Source organism: Heteronotia binoei, chromosome 4, assembly GCF_032191835.1.
Source record: "Heteronotia binoei isolate CCM8104 ecotype False Entrance Well chromosome 4, APGP_CSIRO_Hbin_v1, whole genome shotgun sequence".
NCBI classification, from domain to species: Eukaryota; Metazoa; Chordata; class Lepidosauria; order Squamata; family Gekkonidae; genus Heteronotia; species Heteronotia binoei.
In genome coordinates this window covers 148523010-148540969 of record NC_083226.1, presented here as the reverse complement: position 1 = coordinate 148540969, position 17960 = coordinate 148523010, and the positions used below count along the sequence as shown (strand labels likewise).

The following is a 17960-nucleotide window of genomic DNA, read 5'->3' as shown; positions in this document are numbered from 1 at the left end:
AATGAAAAAGAAAACATTTTTTCATACTACAAATTTTCATATATTAAAATTTTAGCAACATTTAAATTTAATTCATTAATCAGCAAAACCATTTGTAACTTTAGTGATACTGTTATTGTTTCACTGATGGACATTGCAATGTTTCAATAAATGAGAAAATGTTTTATCAGCTGTAAGTTGAAAAGTTCTCCTGTCCCCAGCATGAACTAGAAACCCACCATAATATGCATAACTTTTAAAAACGCGACTTTAATGCACTTTAACGCACAGTGAGGTTGCATTTCCACCAATACATTTCAACAGTCCCCTGCAAGAATGTTAAACAGAACACTAATATAATAGCACCTATTTAAGTTTTAATGTTAAGTTTTCATCCTATGAATAATAGAATAATAGAGTTGGAAGAGGTCATAGAGACCATCTAGTTCAACCCCTGCTCAATGCAGGATCAGCCTATATCATCCCTGACCAGTGTTCATCCAGCCACTGCTTAAAGATTGCCAGTGAGGGGGAGTTGACCACATCCCACAGTAGCTGATTCCACTGTTGAAAAACTCTTACTGAAATAGTTTTTCCTCATATTCAGTTGATACCTTCCCACCCTTAACTTAAACCCATTATGAGTTCTCTCCTCTGCTGCCAAAAGGAACAGCTCCTTGCCTTCCTCTGACAGGCCTTCAAATACTTAGACAGCAGTCTTGTCCCCCCTCAACCTTCTCTCTTTCAGACTGAACATTCCCAAAGTAGAGTTGCCAATCCCCAGGTGGGGGCAGGAGATCCCCCATATTGGAGGCCCTCTCCTCGCATCAGGGTCATCAGAAAGCAGGGGGAGGGGAGGAAAATGTCTGCTGGGAACTCTATTATTCCCTGTGGAGACTTATTCTCATAGGAAATAATGGAGAATTGAGCCGTGGGTATCTGGGACTCTGGAGGGGCTGCTTTTTGAGGTAGAGGCACCAAATTTTCAGCATAGCATCCAGTGCCTCTCCCAAAATACCTCCCAAGTCTCAAAATTATTGGACTAGGGGGTCCAATTCTATGAGCCCCAAAAGAAGGTGCCCTTATCTTTCATTATTTCCTATGGAAGGAAGGCTTTAAAAGGTGTGCAGTCAGTCCCTTATATATGTGGTAGCCCCACTGGAGTTCAATTATGCTTGTCACACCCTTGCTCCTGGCTCCACCCCCAAAGTCTCCTGGCTCTACCCACAAAGTCCCCAGATATTTCTTGAATTGGACTTGGCAACGCTATTCCCAAGCCCCTCAGCCTTTCCTCATACGGCTTGGTCTCCTCATACGGTGTATCATAACAAATTTCATTATTTATCTATCAGACTACAACCAAACAAAAACAAAGACTAAGTATTTTTTAGGAATTGAGGAATTAATATACTCCAAAAATATATATCATGTTTCTACAAATATATCTTTTCTATTAGGATTCTCAACTTGTATTAATTGTGAAACTGTCTTATTCTGAACCAGATTTTATCATACCACTGTGAAAAAGTTGGTATATTCTTAGTATTCCATTGTTGTGCCAATATTGAGGAAGACTCAGTATGGGTTCTGTAGGGGAAGATCTTGCCTCACTAACCTGCTACATTTCTTTGAGGGGGTCAACAAACATGTGGACAAAGGAGACCTGATAGATGTTGTTTACCTTGACTTCCAGAAAGCTTTTGATAAAGTTCCTCATCAAAGGCTCCTTAGGAAGCTTGAGAGTCATGGAGTAAAAGGACAGGTTCTCTTGTGGATCAAAAACTGGCTGAGTAATAGGAAGCAGAGAGTGAGTATAAATGGGCAGTCTTCGCAGTGGAGGACAGTAAGCAGCGGGGTGCCGCAGGGCTCGGTACTGGGTCCCATGCTCTTTAACTTGTTCATAAATGATTTAGAGTTGGGAGTGAGCAGTGAAGTGGCCAAATTTGCGGATGACACTAAATTGTTCAGGGTGGTGAGAACCAGAGAGGATTGTGAGGAACTCCAAAGGGATCTGTTGAGGCTGGGTGAGTGGGCGTCAACATGGCAGATGCGGTTCAATGTGGCCAAGTGCAAAGTAATGCACATTGGGGCCAAGAATCCCAACTACAAATACAAGTTGATGGGGTGTGAACTGGCAGAGACTGACCATGAGAGAGATCTTGGGGTCGTGGTAGATAATTCACTGAAAATGTCAAGACAGTGTGTGTTTGCAATAAAAAAGGCCAACGCCATGCTGGGAATTATTAGGAAGGGAATTGAAAACAAATCAGCCAATATCACAATGCCCCTGTATAAATCGATGGTGCGGTCTCATTTGGAGTACTGTGTGCAGTTCTGGTCGCCGCACCTCAAAAAGGATATTATAGCATTGGAGAAAGCGCAGAAAAGGGCAACTAGAATGATTAAAGGGCTGGAACACATTCCCTATGAAGAAAGGTTGAAACGCTTAGGGCTCTTTAGCTTGGAGAAACGTCGACTGCAGGGTGACATGATAGAGGTTTACAAGATAATGCATGGGATGGAGAAAGTAGAGAAAGAAGTACTTTTCTCCCTTTCTCACAATACAAGAACTCGTGGGCACTCGATGAAATTGCTGAGCAGACAGGTTAAAACGGATAAAAGGAAGTACTTCTTCACCCAAAGGGTGATTAACATGTGGAATTCACTGCCACAGGAGGTGGTGGCGGCCACAAGCATAGCCAGCTTTAAGAGGGGGTTAGATAAAAATATGGAGCAGAGGTCCATCAGTGGCTATTAGCCACAGAGTGTGTGTGTGTGTGTACATATATATATATTTGGCCGCTGTGTGACAGAATGTTGGACTGGATGGGCCATTGGCCTGATCTAAGATGGCTTCTCTTATGTTCTTATTATTTTACCAGCTAATAGGAGATGGGTTAATAAAACCATCCTAGACTGTGGGATGTTTAAATTTGGCCACAAATTTAGTAAAATAGACTCAGGTGTATTTGGAATTAAAATTCCTGTTATGTCTTTGTATTAATGTTATATGAGTTTGGTTTTATATGTATAATAAAAGAATAATTTAAATAGTAGGTGTAATCATATGAATCTGGGATCTTAATTCAGTTTGTGGAATTTACACTGGCTAAACTATGATTTTTTTCTTTCCCCAGCACGTAAAGCACAAAGAATAAAATGAATATGTCTACCCTCTCTATGTGCAGCAGACAGTGCCATAAAGACAAAACAAATGTGATCACTGTCAAAGTGGGAAGTGGCTCTTACATGGACCACTCGTCACCTTGTGGGAAAGATGCTCATTGGAAATACATGAGGTGCCATTCATTTCATATTGAAGGAGACATGGTGGAAGACAGAAAGGAATACTTGCTTGTAAAATAATAATCCAGGTTATCTCTTAGATTCTGTCTTCTGGCTTTACAGGTGGAGAGCTGACCTGGAGAGTGAATGGTTTACTTAAATTCATTATCTGTATCAAGGATGTTGCCTTGACCTGAATACCCCAGGTAGACTGATTTCATCAGATCCTTGAAGCTAAGCAGGCTTGGCTCTGGTTAGTATTTGGATGGGAGACCACCAAGAAAGTCCAGGGTTGTTATGCAGAGGTAGGCAATAGCAAATCACTTCTCAACATCTCTTGCCTTGAAAACCGTACTGGGTCACCGTAAGTCAGCTGAGATTTACTGGCACTTTCTATCACCACCACTGATAAAACGGATAAACGGAAGTACTTCTTCACCCAAAGGGTGATTAACATGTGAAATTCACTGCCACAGGAGGTGGTGGCGGCCACAAGCATAGCCAGCTTTAAGAGGGGGTTAGATAAAAATATGGAGCACAGGTCCATCAGTGGCTATTAGCCACAGTGTGTGTGTATATATAAAAATTTTTTGCCACTGTGTGACACAGAGTGTTGGACTGGATGGGCTGTTGGCCTAATCCAACGTGGCTTCTCTTATGTTCTTATGTTCACTGAGGATGTTCTAAACTGACTACACACTCTTGGGTACAGTGAAGAGAAGCTCCAATCCTTGAAATAGTACCTCGACTGACATTACACACATACATCTTCTGTCCTTTCCCAGAATTCTCAAAAGGGAAGTCCATTTTATGGAGCACATGCATGAAGTGGTCTAAAACCCACCACCTCCCAAGTGCCTGATTTCATTGCACTTTGGTTTCTTTCAGCATTTTTCTCTTAGCCTACTGCAACTTAAACAGGAGGCTTCAGGGGGGAAAGTGCTTCAAAAAGTAGAATGCACTAGGCAAGGCAGGAGATAGAATTTGTGTCCATTGCCTGCATGCTTTGGTTTTGTTTTAGAACAGATACACACAAACAGGTGGACTTGGCATGTTAAGTTCCTCCACAGCTGCGATGCTTTCAAATACAAAAAGACGGGGAAGTCTCAGATCCTAAACCAACTACTCTCTCTTGCAGATGACCTGATCCTTTGTCATCACCTCTTCTTGCCTGACCACCAAGTATGTGTTTACTTTTACTATTGAAGAAGAAGAAGAAGATATTGGATTTATATCCCGCCCTCCACTCCGAAGAGTCTCAGAGCGGCTCACAGTCTCCTCTACCTTCCTCCCCCACAACAGACACCCTGTGAGGTGGGTGGGGCTGGAGAGGGCTCTCCCAGCAGCTGCCCTTTCAAGGACAACCTCTGCCAGAGCTATGGCTGACCCAAGGCCATTCCAGCAGGTGCAAGTGGAGGAGTGGGGAATCAAATCCAGTTCTCCCAGATAAGAGTCCACACACTTAACCACTACACCAAACTGGCTCTCCATTGCAGAAAGAAGGGAAGCCTGGAGCTGCTTCCCCCAGTATGCAGTGCAGGTAGGTTGGGGGAGAAGCCTAGCCTTCGGATTTCACTCCTAGTAGGGTTGCCAACTCTAGGTTGGGAAATTCCTGGAAATCTGGGGGGTAGGGCCTTGGAAAGGCAGGGAAGAGAGGGACCTCAGGGGGATATGATACCATACAGTCCATTCTCCAAAGCTGCCATCTTCTCCAAGGGAACTGATCCCTGTACTCTAAAGATTGGTTGTAATTCCAGGAGATCTCAAGGCCCCACCTCGAGGCTGACAACTCAAATCCATCTTCATTCTTTGAGGTGTCGCCTCCCTTCTTCCTTGTGAACACCAGAAAGGCCATTGTTTTTTGCAAGGCAGTGAAGTCATAACTTCAGTATTTAACATGCACCACCATCTGCCCTGTCTGCAGGTATAATCAAAGTTCTACCCTTACAAGTACAGCCCCAAGGTGGGGAGGGGTCCACACAATACAGAACCCGGGAAGTTCTCTCAGAATCAGAATGCAGACACTGGCAGAAAGTGGAAACACCATCTACAGAAGTGCCAGCTGGGACAATCCTGTTTGAAAACACTGACGAAATATTTTGCTTAGCTGAAATTCCTATCAGGCATGCACCTCCCCTCACAGCATCTCTCTCCTCATTGCCTAGGAAAGTGAAACTAGCCAGGAAGGTGCTGGAGTCATTATTTATTTAAACTTTTATCTCCTGCTTTTCCTTGGGGTTCAATACAGCTTACAATAAGTTAAAAACATTTCCAGTTAAAACAAAAAATAAAACAGCAAAGTGCAAACCGTCCCCCCCGCACTTTGAAGATGTCTGCTATTCAAACTAGGGTTGCCAAGTCCAATTCAAGAAATATCTGGGGACTTTGGGGGTGGAGCCAGGAGACATTGGGGGTGGAGCCAGGAGCAAGGTTGTGACAAGCACAATTGAACTCCAAAGGGAGTTCTGGCCATGACATTTCAAGGGACTGAACACCTTTTAAATGCCTTCCTTCCATTGTAAATAATGGATAGGGGCACCTTCTTTTGCGGCACATAGAATTGGACCCCCTGGTCCAATCTTTTTGAAACTTGGAGGGTATTTTTAGGAGAGGGACCAGATGTTACGCTGCAAATTTGGGGGCTTTATCTCAAAAAACAGCCCCCCCAGAGCCCCAGATACTCGCTAATCCATTCTTTATTATTTCCTATGGAAATACATCTCCATAGGGAATAATAAAGTTCCCAGCAGATATTTCCCTCCCCTCCCGCCGCTTTCTGATGACCCTGAAGCAGGGGGAGGGCCTCCAAACTGGGGGATCCCCTGCCCCCACCTGGGGATTGGCAACCCTAATTCAAACTAGGATTGCCAGCCACTCTTTTGTGGGCTCCTCCCAAAAGGGGAGGGGAATCCCACCTGCAGATGCCCCAAAACACTGCATGATGATGTTACCTGGAAGTGATGTCATTGTGTCACTGACACTGCACAGCAACACAATAGTTTGGGGGCAAAACTCTATGGTAAATTTGGGCTCAGGGCCGTAGCCAAGATTTCATGTTTGGTGGGGCCCCACAGCAGCATTTTTGTTGGGAGGGGGAGGGGGCCACCCAGTTTGGCCTTAAATACTTTCTGTGCTTCTCATGTAAAGCAATAGCTCCCCCCTTTGTCTAATTCAGGGGGCAGATTGGATACCCTCCAATGGAGGGGCCATACAGATGGAAAGGGGGGTTGAATGGAGTGGCCTGGCCTCTTTCATGCCCCACTGTAGCTACAGGCCTGGAGTTTTGACCAAAAAAATAGAGCATTGTTGGCAGCAATGTTGGTGGCATGATGACATCATTTCCAGGTGATGTCATTGTACTGTGCACACTTTGGCTTGAAGATCCCCCTGCTGGGAAGAAGGTAGAACCTGGCAACTCTAATTCAACCCCCTCCCCCCCCCCAAGCCCTGGCAAGCAGGCAGGCCTTTAGATCTTTAGATCTCCAAGGAAGGTACCCCCCTCACCTCTTCAGGGAGCCCATTCTCAGAGCTGGAGCCACAGTAGAAAAGGCCTGGGCTCTGGACAATGCCAGATGGGCTGCCCTAAGTGGTACGATAGTCAACAGATTGTTGCCTGATGACTATTGGCACACAGGGACATATGGAAGGAGACAGTGTGTGATTGACATGTAGGGAGAAAAGTATTATGGTATGGAAGTCACACCTTGCATACCTTCCTGGTACATGCATGTTAATATGTATTAATACAGTTCATGTCTAGGCAGGGTCATTATAACATCTGAAAAATGAAACACAGGCTGCATGTTATTTCCTGCATACTTATGCTTTCATTGTAGGAGAAACATTTCCAAAAAACAGAGTGATGACTGGAAGCAATTCTGTGATTTCCAGACATCCCTTAGGAACTATGGGTTTTCAGGATTTTGTCTGCTGTGACTATAAGATCTCCATTCACTGCTATAAAACCGAAGCTTTGTGTACAATAAGCCTGGTAGCCTGTGAACATGTATAGGAAAACCAGCCTCTTTCCGAAGCAGCTAAACCCCCTCAAAATTAGATCTTTAACTCCCAGTGAAGTCAGCTGGGCTTAGGCCAGAAGCTCAGACATTGTGTGGTTGTCACTGAAAGCAGCAGCCTCACACTGTCTCCCTTCTCCCTCTTGTAGCAGTTAAAAATGCAGTCTGTGTGTAATGACATTTCACCAAATCCTGCAATCAGTAGTCGCTACAGAAATCCACAATATGATGGATCACTTTTTAACATTAGTACTTAATGTTACAGGATTGAGGGAGTCAGCCTCCATGCAGTTCTGCCTTTGACTGCCTATATCACTAATGTATGGCCAGCTTAAGAGCCGATTTGCAGGCATAAGGTATTTGGACAGCGCTTGTAAATGTGGATCTGGTCGGCTTGAGTCCTTAGAACATTATTTTATAGGAGCGTGAAATTTGGTCTCATCTGAGAGAGAGGGATTTTGCCCTCCCTCTTAATAGGTTATGTGAATTTGTCTCAAGAAATTGTCCAGTTTTTCCTTGTAGATGAGGATCAGAGAACTTCCTTAGCAGTCTGTTAAGCTGTAGTGATTGCATGTAAGAAGGTTGGATTTTGACCTGTGCAAGACCTTTGAGTAAGAACAGTAAGGAGAAGCTAGCTTACTCCAAGTTTCCTATAGACATGCCACCAACATTCATCAAGCCTAGACTCAGACTATGAACCACAGAGGCTCTCTTCCCTATGATCCCCATCTCCCAAGAAGGGAGACGAGAAGAAAGCAGGGTTTCCCTTACTGTCATTGGCCACCTCTACTGAAGCACCATACATAGGATTTGTGTGGTGCGTGTGAATGGGCTCACAGGGAGTACCAATGATTTTAGAAAAATCAGGAAAACAGAAGAGCTCTCCAGTGTTGCTTGAAAATTCCTGGGCCTCTTGCAGTTCAAGACTGGGATGTCTGACTATCACTCATTTCCTTGATCTGTTGCATAACCAAACATTACAAGATAGATTTATGCTGTACTAGAGTCCAAAACTGCTTTTTCCCTCCCTGTGCTTTTCCTCTGAGCAGATGTATCATTTACAATCTTACCTTGTTTACACACATTTTGGCACAAGCGCAGTATTATATTAAGGGTGGTTCTGCCATATCCAGGTCTTACATGGACATTTTATCATTTTGTGGCTGATGTCGTATTACTGAATTCTATTCTGAAATCACCTCCAACGCAGAATGTGTACATATAAAATTCTTTATGCCACCTGAAGGCACTAAAAACTGAGAAACTAGTTCTATGAATCTAAGGAGACTTCAGCTCCTGTATCTCTGACCAAAGAGCTTTTGAAATGGGTAGAAATACAAATAAGTTTTCCCTCCTTGTGTGAGACTATGCCAGTGCTATTCACTCAGTGGCTTGGGAGCCACATGTGCCTTTTCTGAGCCCCACCCCCCCAATGTGACACTTGAAACAGTGGCTTCAGGAGGCAATGGAGGATGGGCAAGCTGCCAGCCTGGCCATGCTTAATACACTCTCTTCAGACAACAGGTTTATTCCCAGTTTCTGCAATCCTACTCCCCTCACATAGCTTATCAGAGGTATCCTATTGATTGCATTGATTTACATCGAGTAATCTGCCTTGAGTCTCAGTGAGAAAGGGAGGCAACAAATAAACGTTAAAAAAAATCCCAAACAAGCAATGCCCCGCCTGTCTTCATAGCCTCTGCAGTCTCATCTCAGCACTAGGTGGCTGCTGGGAGGGTAGCAAGCTGGCTACGAGGGGATGAAGGTCTTCTTGATTGCCTTTTCTTCACAATCACCTGGCCCTCCCCCTCTGGGTGCCTGGTCAGTTTCACTTTCTTGCCTGAGCTACTGTGCCTCATGCTTGAGAGAGAGTGGGAAAGGCCGAGAGGGGTTCAGTGATGTTACTTACATGCCCAGAGGTACTCTGGTAATTAAGGAAGTTACCATTGTATATTTAATATAAATGGCTATATTACTGTAGGTGAGCTAGAGTCCTTAGCAGATGTAGAGTTAGGGTTGCCAGGTCTGTGTTGGAAAATACCTGGAGACTTTGGGGGTAGATCCTAGAGAGGACTGGCTTTGGGGGAGGGGAGGGGCCTCTGCGTGGTACAATGCCATAGAGTCCACCCTTCACAGCTGCCATTTTCTCTAGGGTGATGATCAAAACAACTGGAACCGGTGTAATCAATGAAAATAACAGAAAAACCACTGAAAGCAATGAAATTTACCCAGAAATGTGTATAAAAATGTTTTAGTGCAAGCTTAAATGAAACAAAACTAAGGAACACTGAGCTTTCAACGTATGAATTTTCCTACACAATCTTTCAGTAGTCCTGTAAATCAGCTTCCTTCAAGTAGACTCAGTTGTGGGTGAACACTTTTTTCCTCAGTGCCCGACTCCTAACGATGTGGAGAGAGTAAGGAAGGAACCGCTTTTGAAAGGACTCCTCACAGTTTCGATCACTTCGTCAACCTCCTTCTCCCGACATTACATGGAGCCTCAGCTCAATTTTTTAACATGCATGCTCTCATCAATTGCTGCCGGTTCAGTGTTCCTTAGTTTTGTTTTATTTAAGCTTGCACTAAAATGTATTTATACACATTTTCGTGCAAATTTAATTGTTTCCGGTGGGTTTTTTGTTATTTCCATTTTCTCCAGGGCAGCTGATCTCTGCCAGCTGGAGATCAGTTGTAGAAGTGGGAGATCTCCAGGCTAGCAATCCTATACAGAGTACAAATCTCCACCAAGACTGCCATACACACTACAAATGAAGTGACAGTGAAACACTCAACTTTGTAGAAGTACACCAAGGGTCGTTGTGCAAGTGAGTCTTCTGTGCACCTTAACAGACTATGAAACAAACATTAATAACACACAAACACTTCTGCGTGTTAATACTGATGATAACATTCAAGCCGACATGTTCTACACAGCATTTATTTCCATTTTAATTAGCATAAATTATATAAATCACAAACGGTTCCTCCTGCATAGCAGTTGTCTGCACAAATTGGTCACCTAAGTACTTTTGTACTTTTTTGTACTTTTTTTAGTATAAAGTTCAGGGCTATATGATAGTTAGCTATCAACAACTGCATTTAACTACAGAGAGATACAAACCTTTGGAATATAAATTATTTGCCATTACAAAAAAAGGCAACGGTATTAGCTAGTTAAGTACAAAAATCTGTTAACTTCTATAAATAATGAACCATAAGAAGCTCAGTAAAACAACACAGACTTAACAGTATTTGAACATGGAAGCCAAGACATGTGGCACATTATACAGGGCGGGGTTGTGGAAATACTGAACACGTTAAAGATATTCAGAGATAAAAGCACAAGGGACAGACATGAGAATGGCACAATGGACATTTTAGAGCTGGTAGACAAAAGGAGCCACTGACTGTTGTAAAGCATTAGATGTCTGACAGAAACCTGTCAAAACAGCTGCTGTTAGATACTGATTGATAATGTTTTTATTCTGACTGCCAAAGTACTGCAGACACTCATAGGTCTGAGAAGAAGGGGGAGGGGAGCCCAATGTGGGCATGCAATCACACACTAACACATACTCCGAAAGCAATTTAACAGATGTCTATAAGAATCTTACCCCTCAACAGCATTCTCTCTCTTTAAATTTCCCCCCACCCAAATATTCAATATTTTAATTATTTTCCACGGCAAATAATTCCCAATAATGGGATTTATTTCATCTATATGATGAATATTCATGAGCTTAAAAACAAATGTTTTAATAGAGACGAATAAAAATTGTGTTGCTGCTGAGAGGTTAATTTACATTCAAAAACAATGTAGTGTTCTTAATAATGTGACAATAATTAATATTACTGTTTTTTAAAAATGTGAAGTGTTTAAAGATATAAAAACTTTACGGATATGCTAAAATCCAGTTTTAATTACAGAACTACTAAAGTTGAATGACAATGAAAAGGTGCGTGTCAAGCTTTATCTGAGGTATCATGTCATTATGTATAATGGCATGAACACCCAGGTATCAACATCTGATGAAAATCCTTGGATAAATGGACTTTTCTTGTGTACTAAATATTTCACTAAAAAGTCCTGCAGCCAAATCTGATGTAGATTTATTCACAAGTTAAGTCATGCTGAGTTCAATCAGGCTTACGTACAAATAAGCACACACGGTGTTGCTGTCCTAAAATTTCTTTTACAAGCTTGATGCCTTAGTCTCCATTTCCCTAGTTCAGCTGTTTTGCTGTTTTAACTAGGCAGCACCTAACAGCAGTGGCTGTTACATTTGAGATACAGCAACTGCAATGTAAGACAAAATGCTCAATAGTTTGATTCACATCTGTTGGTAAACAAATTATTTTCAAGTCATGGCCACTGGGCCCACATTTCACCTTGCTATGAATTTGGTCCACTGGAGTTAAGAAGCCAATTAGAAAACTGTTTTTCTCTTGATTTTTTTTTTAAAAAGCAGTGAATTGGTAACCCTCAGTTGCTCTTTTTGTGCCAAAAAGGAAAACAAATCTGGAATTTGCACACATCACTTAGAGGAACCATAGTGCACCTGTAAGTACTTCTGGGTTTTTCAAGTTGACATTAGGGTGCAATATAACAGATTCACTGGGAACAACCTTTAGGAATAGTTATTTTAAACATATCCCTGCAAAATGTGTACCTCAGGAAGACTACAGCCAAACAATGGCAAAAATTACTATATGCCTTTAGCTGTATGAGTTTCTAAACTTCTGATTAATTTTAAGTCTTCTTCTGACATTCTGGTCAATTTTAACTCTTCTTCTACAATTAATTTTAAAAAACTTTCAGCTGGATCTCAATGCGTCTCATGGAAGAACTCATTTTGTGAATAAGATACATGCCGTTAGAATCCTCCATGGTTTCAATACAGTCCCTTAACAGCCTTGCTACTAAAGAGTATATCGTATGGCACCCTTCTGCAGGAACAGAAAAGTTAAGAAGAGACCAGCAATCCAAAACACCAAGATTACTGATATATCAAATTGCATTATATGCTGAGATGATGTTTCTCACTATTGTATTCTGGAGTACATTATTTCAAAAACATTCTTTAAAAGTGACGGATATCATGTGCTTACCCTTGAAAATAATAATAAAAAACACCCAAATTTACAAAAACAAGATAAAAATGCTGTAACATTCATATCCCTGGAACAAAATGGAGTGCTTTCACTTTTAACGACAAACACTCTTGTCTTTGAGATTAAGCACTTTCTACCAACATTCATCCCAAACAATGTCTGAATGAAAAGCAAACCCCCTGAAAATAGGGGTATATAAGAAACACAGAGTACCACATAATTCAGGGACTTATACCTTAAAAAATTCTGTGGCCTAGGAATGCTAACATAATACTAATTATGTAGAATACATCTAATGATTATTTAAACTTGCATATTGCTCTTGCACCATAGCTGTTACTAGGAGTGAGCTTCCGTTCATTAACATTTTAGGAGAGTAATCCTAAACAGATCTACTTAGCATCCTACTGTGGTGTACTCAATGGGCTTATCCCCAGGAAAGTCTTCTTAGGACTGCACTGTAGGTTAATTTACATCTATAAATTTATAAAGGCTACTCTTTGTACTCAAGATAATTCTGAAACCCTAGCACAATACTGATATTCCCATTGTCCTGACTTCACTTCATTGGTTTATCTCATTAAGAAAAATTAAAACAGTAAATGCTAAAAGGTAGGTATGTGCATTCAGTAAGGCTTCCAATTAATGTTTGCATCAAAAGTCATTCCTGTGACTCCAAGCAACCACTACTTCCAGAAATCCAAAGTGCTCATACTATACAATAGCTAGAGCATAGTTCTTTTTGTGTCCATTTCAAGGTTGTTTCTTAAGTTTTTCACATGCAGCACAATTCCATATTATCATTGTTCTGATGACCACGCAAGACAATGCCACACAGTGAGCAGAACAGGTGGTAAACAAGAGGAACTCCCCATTTCAGTAGTATAGACAACTTTGCCAAAAAGAATCATGACCAGATTCACTGAACTTATAAAAAAGGTTTTCCAGACTAAACACAAAAAATATATTTATTGCAAGCTCTAATGCAGTCTTCTCAATATCAAACCATAATTCAGCAGAAAGCAAGACAAACAGGTACAACACTTTCCAACAACCATTCTTGTTTTCTTCACACTCGGGATGGCTCAAGATCTCTGTCTTCTAATAAATTGATCAGCAGGCCGAAGCTGTCTTTTACTGCTTCCATGTCATCCAAGGAACATGGCTTAAGTATCCAGCGTTTTCCTCGTGCAAGTGGTTCAAGTTCCAAATATTTTTTTATCTGTTTAAAAACAAAAAAATCCAGGAAGAATTGTCACATATGATTTTCACCTTTACCAAAAGAAGAAAGAGGAAGTTGGGGGGAGGGGAACCTCTCAGGATGCTTGTTTTTAGAATTACTACACTGCTGTTTGTAAAATATAAGTTATAAGATGCGACCTCAACATGTTTTCTTTAGCAGGGAGTGACCTTCTTGCAAACTACCATTCTAATAATATATTATCAGCATACAGAGTCTGTGAAAGACTTAAACATACTTTTATGACAATAGCCAACACATCAAATGTTCCAAATGAATGGAATGCAAAGGTGGAATCTCCCCCCCCACACACAATCAACAGAATGGTTTCAATTTCTGAATTAAAACATCTTCCAGCTTGTCATGCAGAAGTTTGATACTGAACATGATAAAAGGTCTTTATGAAGCCTGGTGATTCTTATAACTTGCAGCGTGTTGCACATCCTGGAAACCAGCACTGTTCAAACAGTTTGCACAGTGAGGTTTTCTTTTTGAACATAGAAAGTTCCAATATAAAAATAATAAAAAGCTACCCCCCCCCCCCAAAAAAAAAAAAATCTACTGGGCATTTATCAGTTCTTTGGGACTACAAAATGTTGGTAGTGTGTATCACAAGCTAAGATTCTAAACTGGAAAATATAACAAAATATAAAACAACTTAACATCTCCACAAATTAAGATTTAAATGTAAAGGTACAAATACTAAAAAAAACATTACATATTAACGCACATGAAATGATCTGATCTGGACAATACAATAGCAAGATGAACATATGAAGCTGCCTTATACTGAATCAGACCCTCAGTCCATCAAAGTCAGTATTGTCTACTCAGACTGGCAGCGACTCTCCAGGGTCTCAAGCTGAGGTTTTTCACGCTTATTTTAGTTGGAGATGCTGGGGATTGAACCTGGGACCTTCTGCTTACCAAGCAGATGCTTGGTAAGATCCATAATGACAAGCATCAAGTAAGAATGTCTAAAGTTTCCGAGGAGGTCTAGCTGCTCCCTTGCCCCAAATTTATTTACAGCAGTAAAACATGAGGATTGGATGGTCTCCCTCTCCCATCCCCTGAAGCCCAACTATCTGGATCTACCACTGGATTAGCAAGCTTTGATATCTCTGGCTTCTGTTTTCCCTTGAAAAACCTGCATTCAACACTAGGAACCATTTGGAGATAATGGCAATTACTAGCAGCTACGGTCACCCAGGCACATTTGTGACAAAGAACTATATCAAAATAGTTGCATCCTATGAAGGCCAAAATATCTAATTCCCTCCAGCAACAAAGTTGTTGACAATGGCAACCCTTCTCAAACAGAACCTCTCAATGAACTTCATTAGCTTCATTTGTCAATCTAAACACTAGAAATCCTAACATATTTAATTAAAAAAACTTATTCTACAATTAAAAATGTAACTCATTTAGAGTACCATAACATCATTTCTCCATACGCTAACAGGAATCTGAATTATTGCAGTATGCAGCCATGCAGTAACACCAGTCTAAACACTTTGGCTTGGATCCCACCAAAATGTCCTCAGGTGAAAGGAAGAGGGTGATTTCTGCTCATTCCCCATCCTGATGGAAACCTCAAAGCCCTCCCAAGCACAGCGGAGGCTTGGATCCAAGCTCCTGATTTCAATAGGTTTAGACTAGAATAACACTGCACAGAACTGCACTGTAAAGCATGCGTGTGATAATTTTGACATAGCTGAAAAGGAACACATCATATTGAGGTTAAAACCTGGTACGTTATCCACATAATTTAAGCAAAATGAAGGACTTCTGTGGCTTGTTTCAGCAAATACAACCTGACAGCTATATGCAGAGAGGAAGCAAAAGCAGTGCTAAAACATAACAAAACATAGGTTCAGTGCAGCCACTTGATAACAAAACCAGCTGGTGCTAAGCTGACAAAAATGGCTGAGTAACCTGAGATTTTCATAAAACTCCAATGCAAAGAACCCCTAGCACCCCCATTTTACAGGCCATTGTTCCCTGTTCCACTGACTACCTTAAGGCCCACGTTTGTCAAGGTGTTCAAGCCTACCTGCTGGAAAGAGCAATTTGCTTAAACGTCTGTACTATCAAACTCTGTTACAAACTGGTACTGGAAATGGAAGGCAATATCAAGTGCACATTGGTCTTTTTGACAGCTGGCATGAAAAAAGCTGCATGACTGAATGGTCTGAATAAATAAATATACACGCTGATTGCAGAATACTAGTCCACAACATCCTGTGCTCAGAGCACCACAATATGAAAAAAAAAATCCATATCAAGGAAAAATGTTAAATGCAACCACCACTTTTTTGTATCTGAAGAAGTGTGTGTTCACAGAATAAAACTTTGTTGGTCTTAAAGGTGCCCCTGGACTCAAAACTCTGTTCTGCTGCTTTAGACCAACACAGCTACTTACCTGGATGTGTGTTAGGCAAAGAAATAAATCAACCTAGGTATAAATATTTCCTCTTATTACTCAGACAAACTGTACCTGTGTTGAAAACCAAACTCAGGGTAGCTGTCAAAAGAAGAAGAAACATAATGTTGAGGTGGCTTTTGATGCCTGACCTTTGGCAATGTCACACACACCTCTCATGGATGCTGCTTCCTTTTTTTTTCTTTCTGATCTATGGACCAAGAAAATGATATTCCTGTTCATGTTGCTTAAAGTTTCAGTAGTCCATGCGGGATCCTACAGCTCTACAATTTGAGAAATCGCACATAGGGGTTATTTTTTTTGGGGGGGGGGGTAAAGCTTCGCACAGAAGTCTTTTAGAGTTGAAACAAACCAAGAAGAAGAAGAAGATATTGGATTTATATCCCGCCCTCCACTCCGAAGAGTCTCACAGCGGCTCACAATCTCCTTTACCTTCCTCCCCCACAACAGACACCCTGTGAGGTGGGTGGGGCTGGAGAGGGCTCTCACAGCAGCTGCCCTTTCAAGGACAACCTCTGCCAGAGCTATGGCTGACCGAAGGCCATGCTAGCAGGTGCAAGTGGAGGAGTGGAGAATCAAACCCGGTTCTCCCAGATAAGAGTCCGCACACTTAACCACTACACCAAACTGCACACTTAACCACTACACCAAACTGAGCACTACACCAATGAGCAGTGACTCATGAAAGCTCATCCCCTGCCACAAAGTTTGTTAGTCTTTAAGGTGCTAATGGACTCTTGCTCTTTTCTATTGCCCTCTCATCTACAGCATGGTCACTGCTTTAAGAATACCTGTCTGGAAGAACTCTCTTCCATTCAAATGCTCCACTCTTCCACTCAAAAGATTAGAGTCTAGATAAAAAGTAGACTATGCTTTTGTTAAGGTGAAGAAGACAAGAGCCACAAAAGCCAGACGGCACACAATGGATATACCCGAATGCTTTAATTAAATTCAGTTATTAATACAGAAATTTTCTAATATTTTCTCCCAAGTTATGTTATGAAGCTTCTCAGTTCCTGGTCTTAAATTCTGAGCAGCTACAATAGTACAATGTTTGCACAGGTTCCACATTCTGGGACATTTTGCCTTCTTTATCGTTTGAAGGGTCAGAGCCGTGAGTGAAGATCTGCTTTCAATTCATTGGACCCAAACCATTGTAATACTACCCCGACTGAAGGCTACTCAGTATATGACAAGCAGATTGCTAGGATGTCAAATCACATGCCAAAGGAAGGTACTCCAAATAGGTGTGTGATGCAGCTTCCCTTTTAACCATTCTACAAAGAAGCAACTCTGTTATGTGGTTAAAATCACCTTGTTCGGTGTGGGAGCAACTCCATGAAACTCACGATAAATTCTGCTATAGCACTGGGGGCTGCACCTGAAAGGAAGCATGGGATGTGTCTAAAACACATTTCAATCAGGAGCTGGGTTTAATCCAGAACAAACTTTTTGCTTGCTCTGGAGTTCTTGTGCAAGCAAAAATGAAAGAAAAGGATTGTGGTAGCCACTTGAGTTGTTAGACTTATTGTATCCTCCTCACTTGCATTTTCACTTGTGAAAGATTTTGTGCAGCCAATTCCTGAGTGCTATAATATACAGGGAAGGAAGGGCTGGCTATTGCACAAGATCTTGTGTAAGTGGAATTGTTACCACTGAAAATTGTTTATCAATAAGAAATCAATAAAGGGGAAAACTTCATAAGAACATAAGAGAAGTCATGTTGGATCAGGCCAATGGCCCATCCAGTCCAACATTCTGTGTCACACAGTGGCCAAAAAACCCAAGCACCATCAGGAGGTCCATCAGTGGGGCCAGGACACTAGAAGCCCTTCCACTGTGCCCCCACCCCCCCAAAAGCATCAAGAATACAGAACATCACTGC

General features: G+C 41.6%; 1 protein-coding gene across 7 annotated transcripts in view; it reads right to left on the bottom strand.

Moving 5' to 3' along the window:
• Positions 1 to 13342: 13342 nt before the first annotated feature.
• The window catches only part of ARL15 (ADP ribosylation factor like GTPase 15), a 247194-nt gene continuing 242576 nt past the window's right edge, over positions 13343 to 17960 (bottom strand). For all 7 annotated transcript variants that reach the window (XM_060235998.1, XM_060235999.1, XM_060235995.1 and 4 more), the window contains one exon: positions 13343 to 13614. In XM_060235998.1, coding sequence (XP_060091981.1) covers positions 13462 to 13614 — 153 coding nt within the window. In that variant the 3' untranslated portion in view covers positions 13343 to 13461. The remainder of the gene's footprint in view (positions 13615 to 17960) is intronic.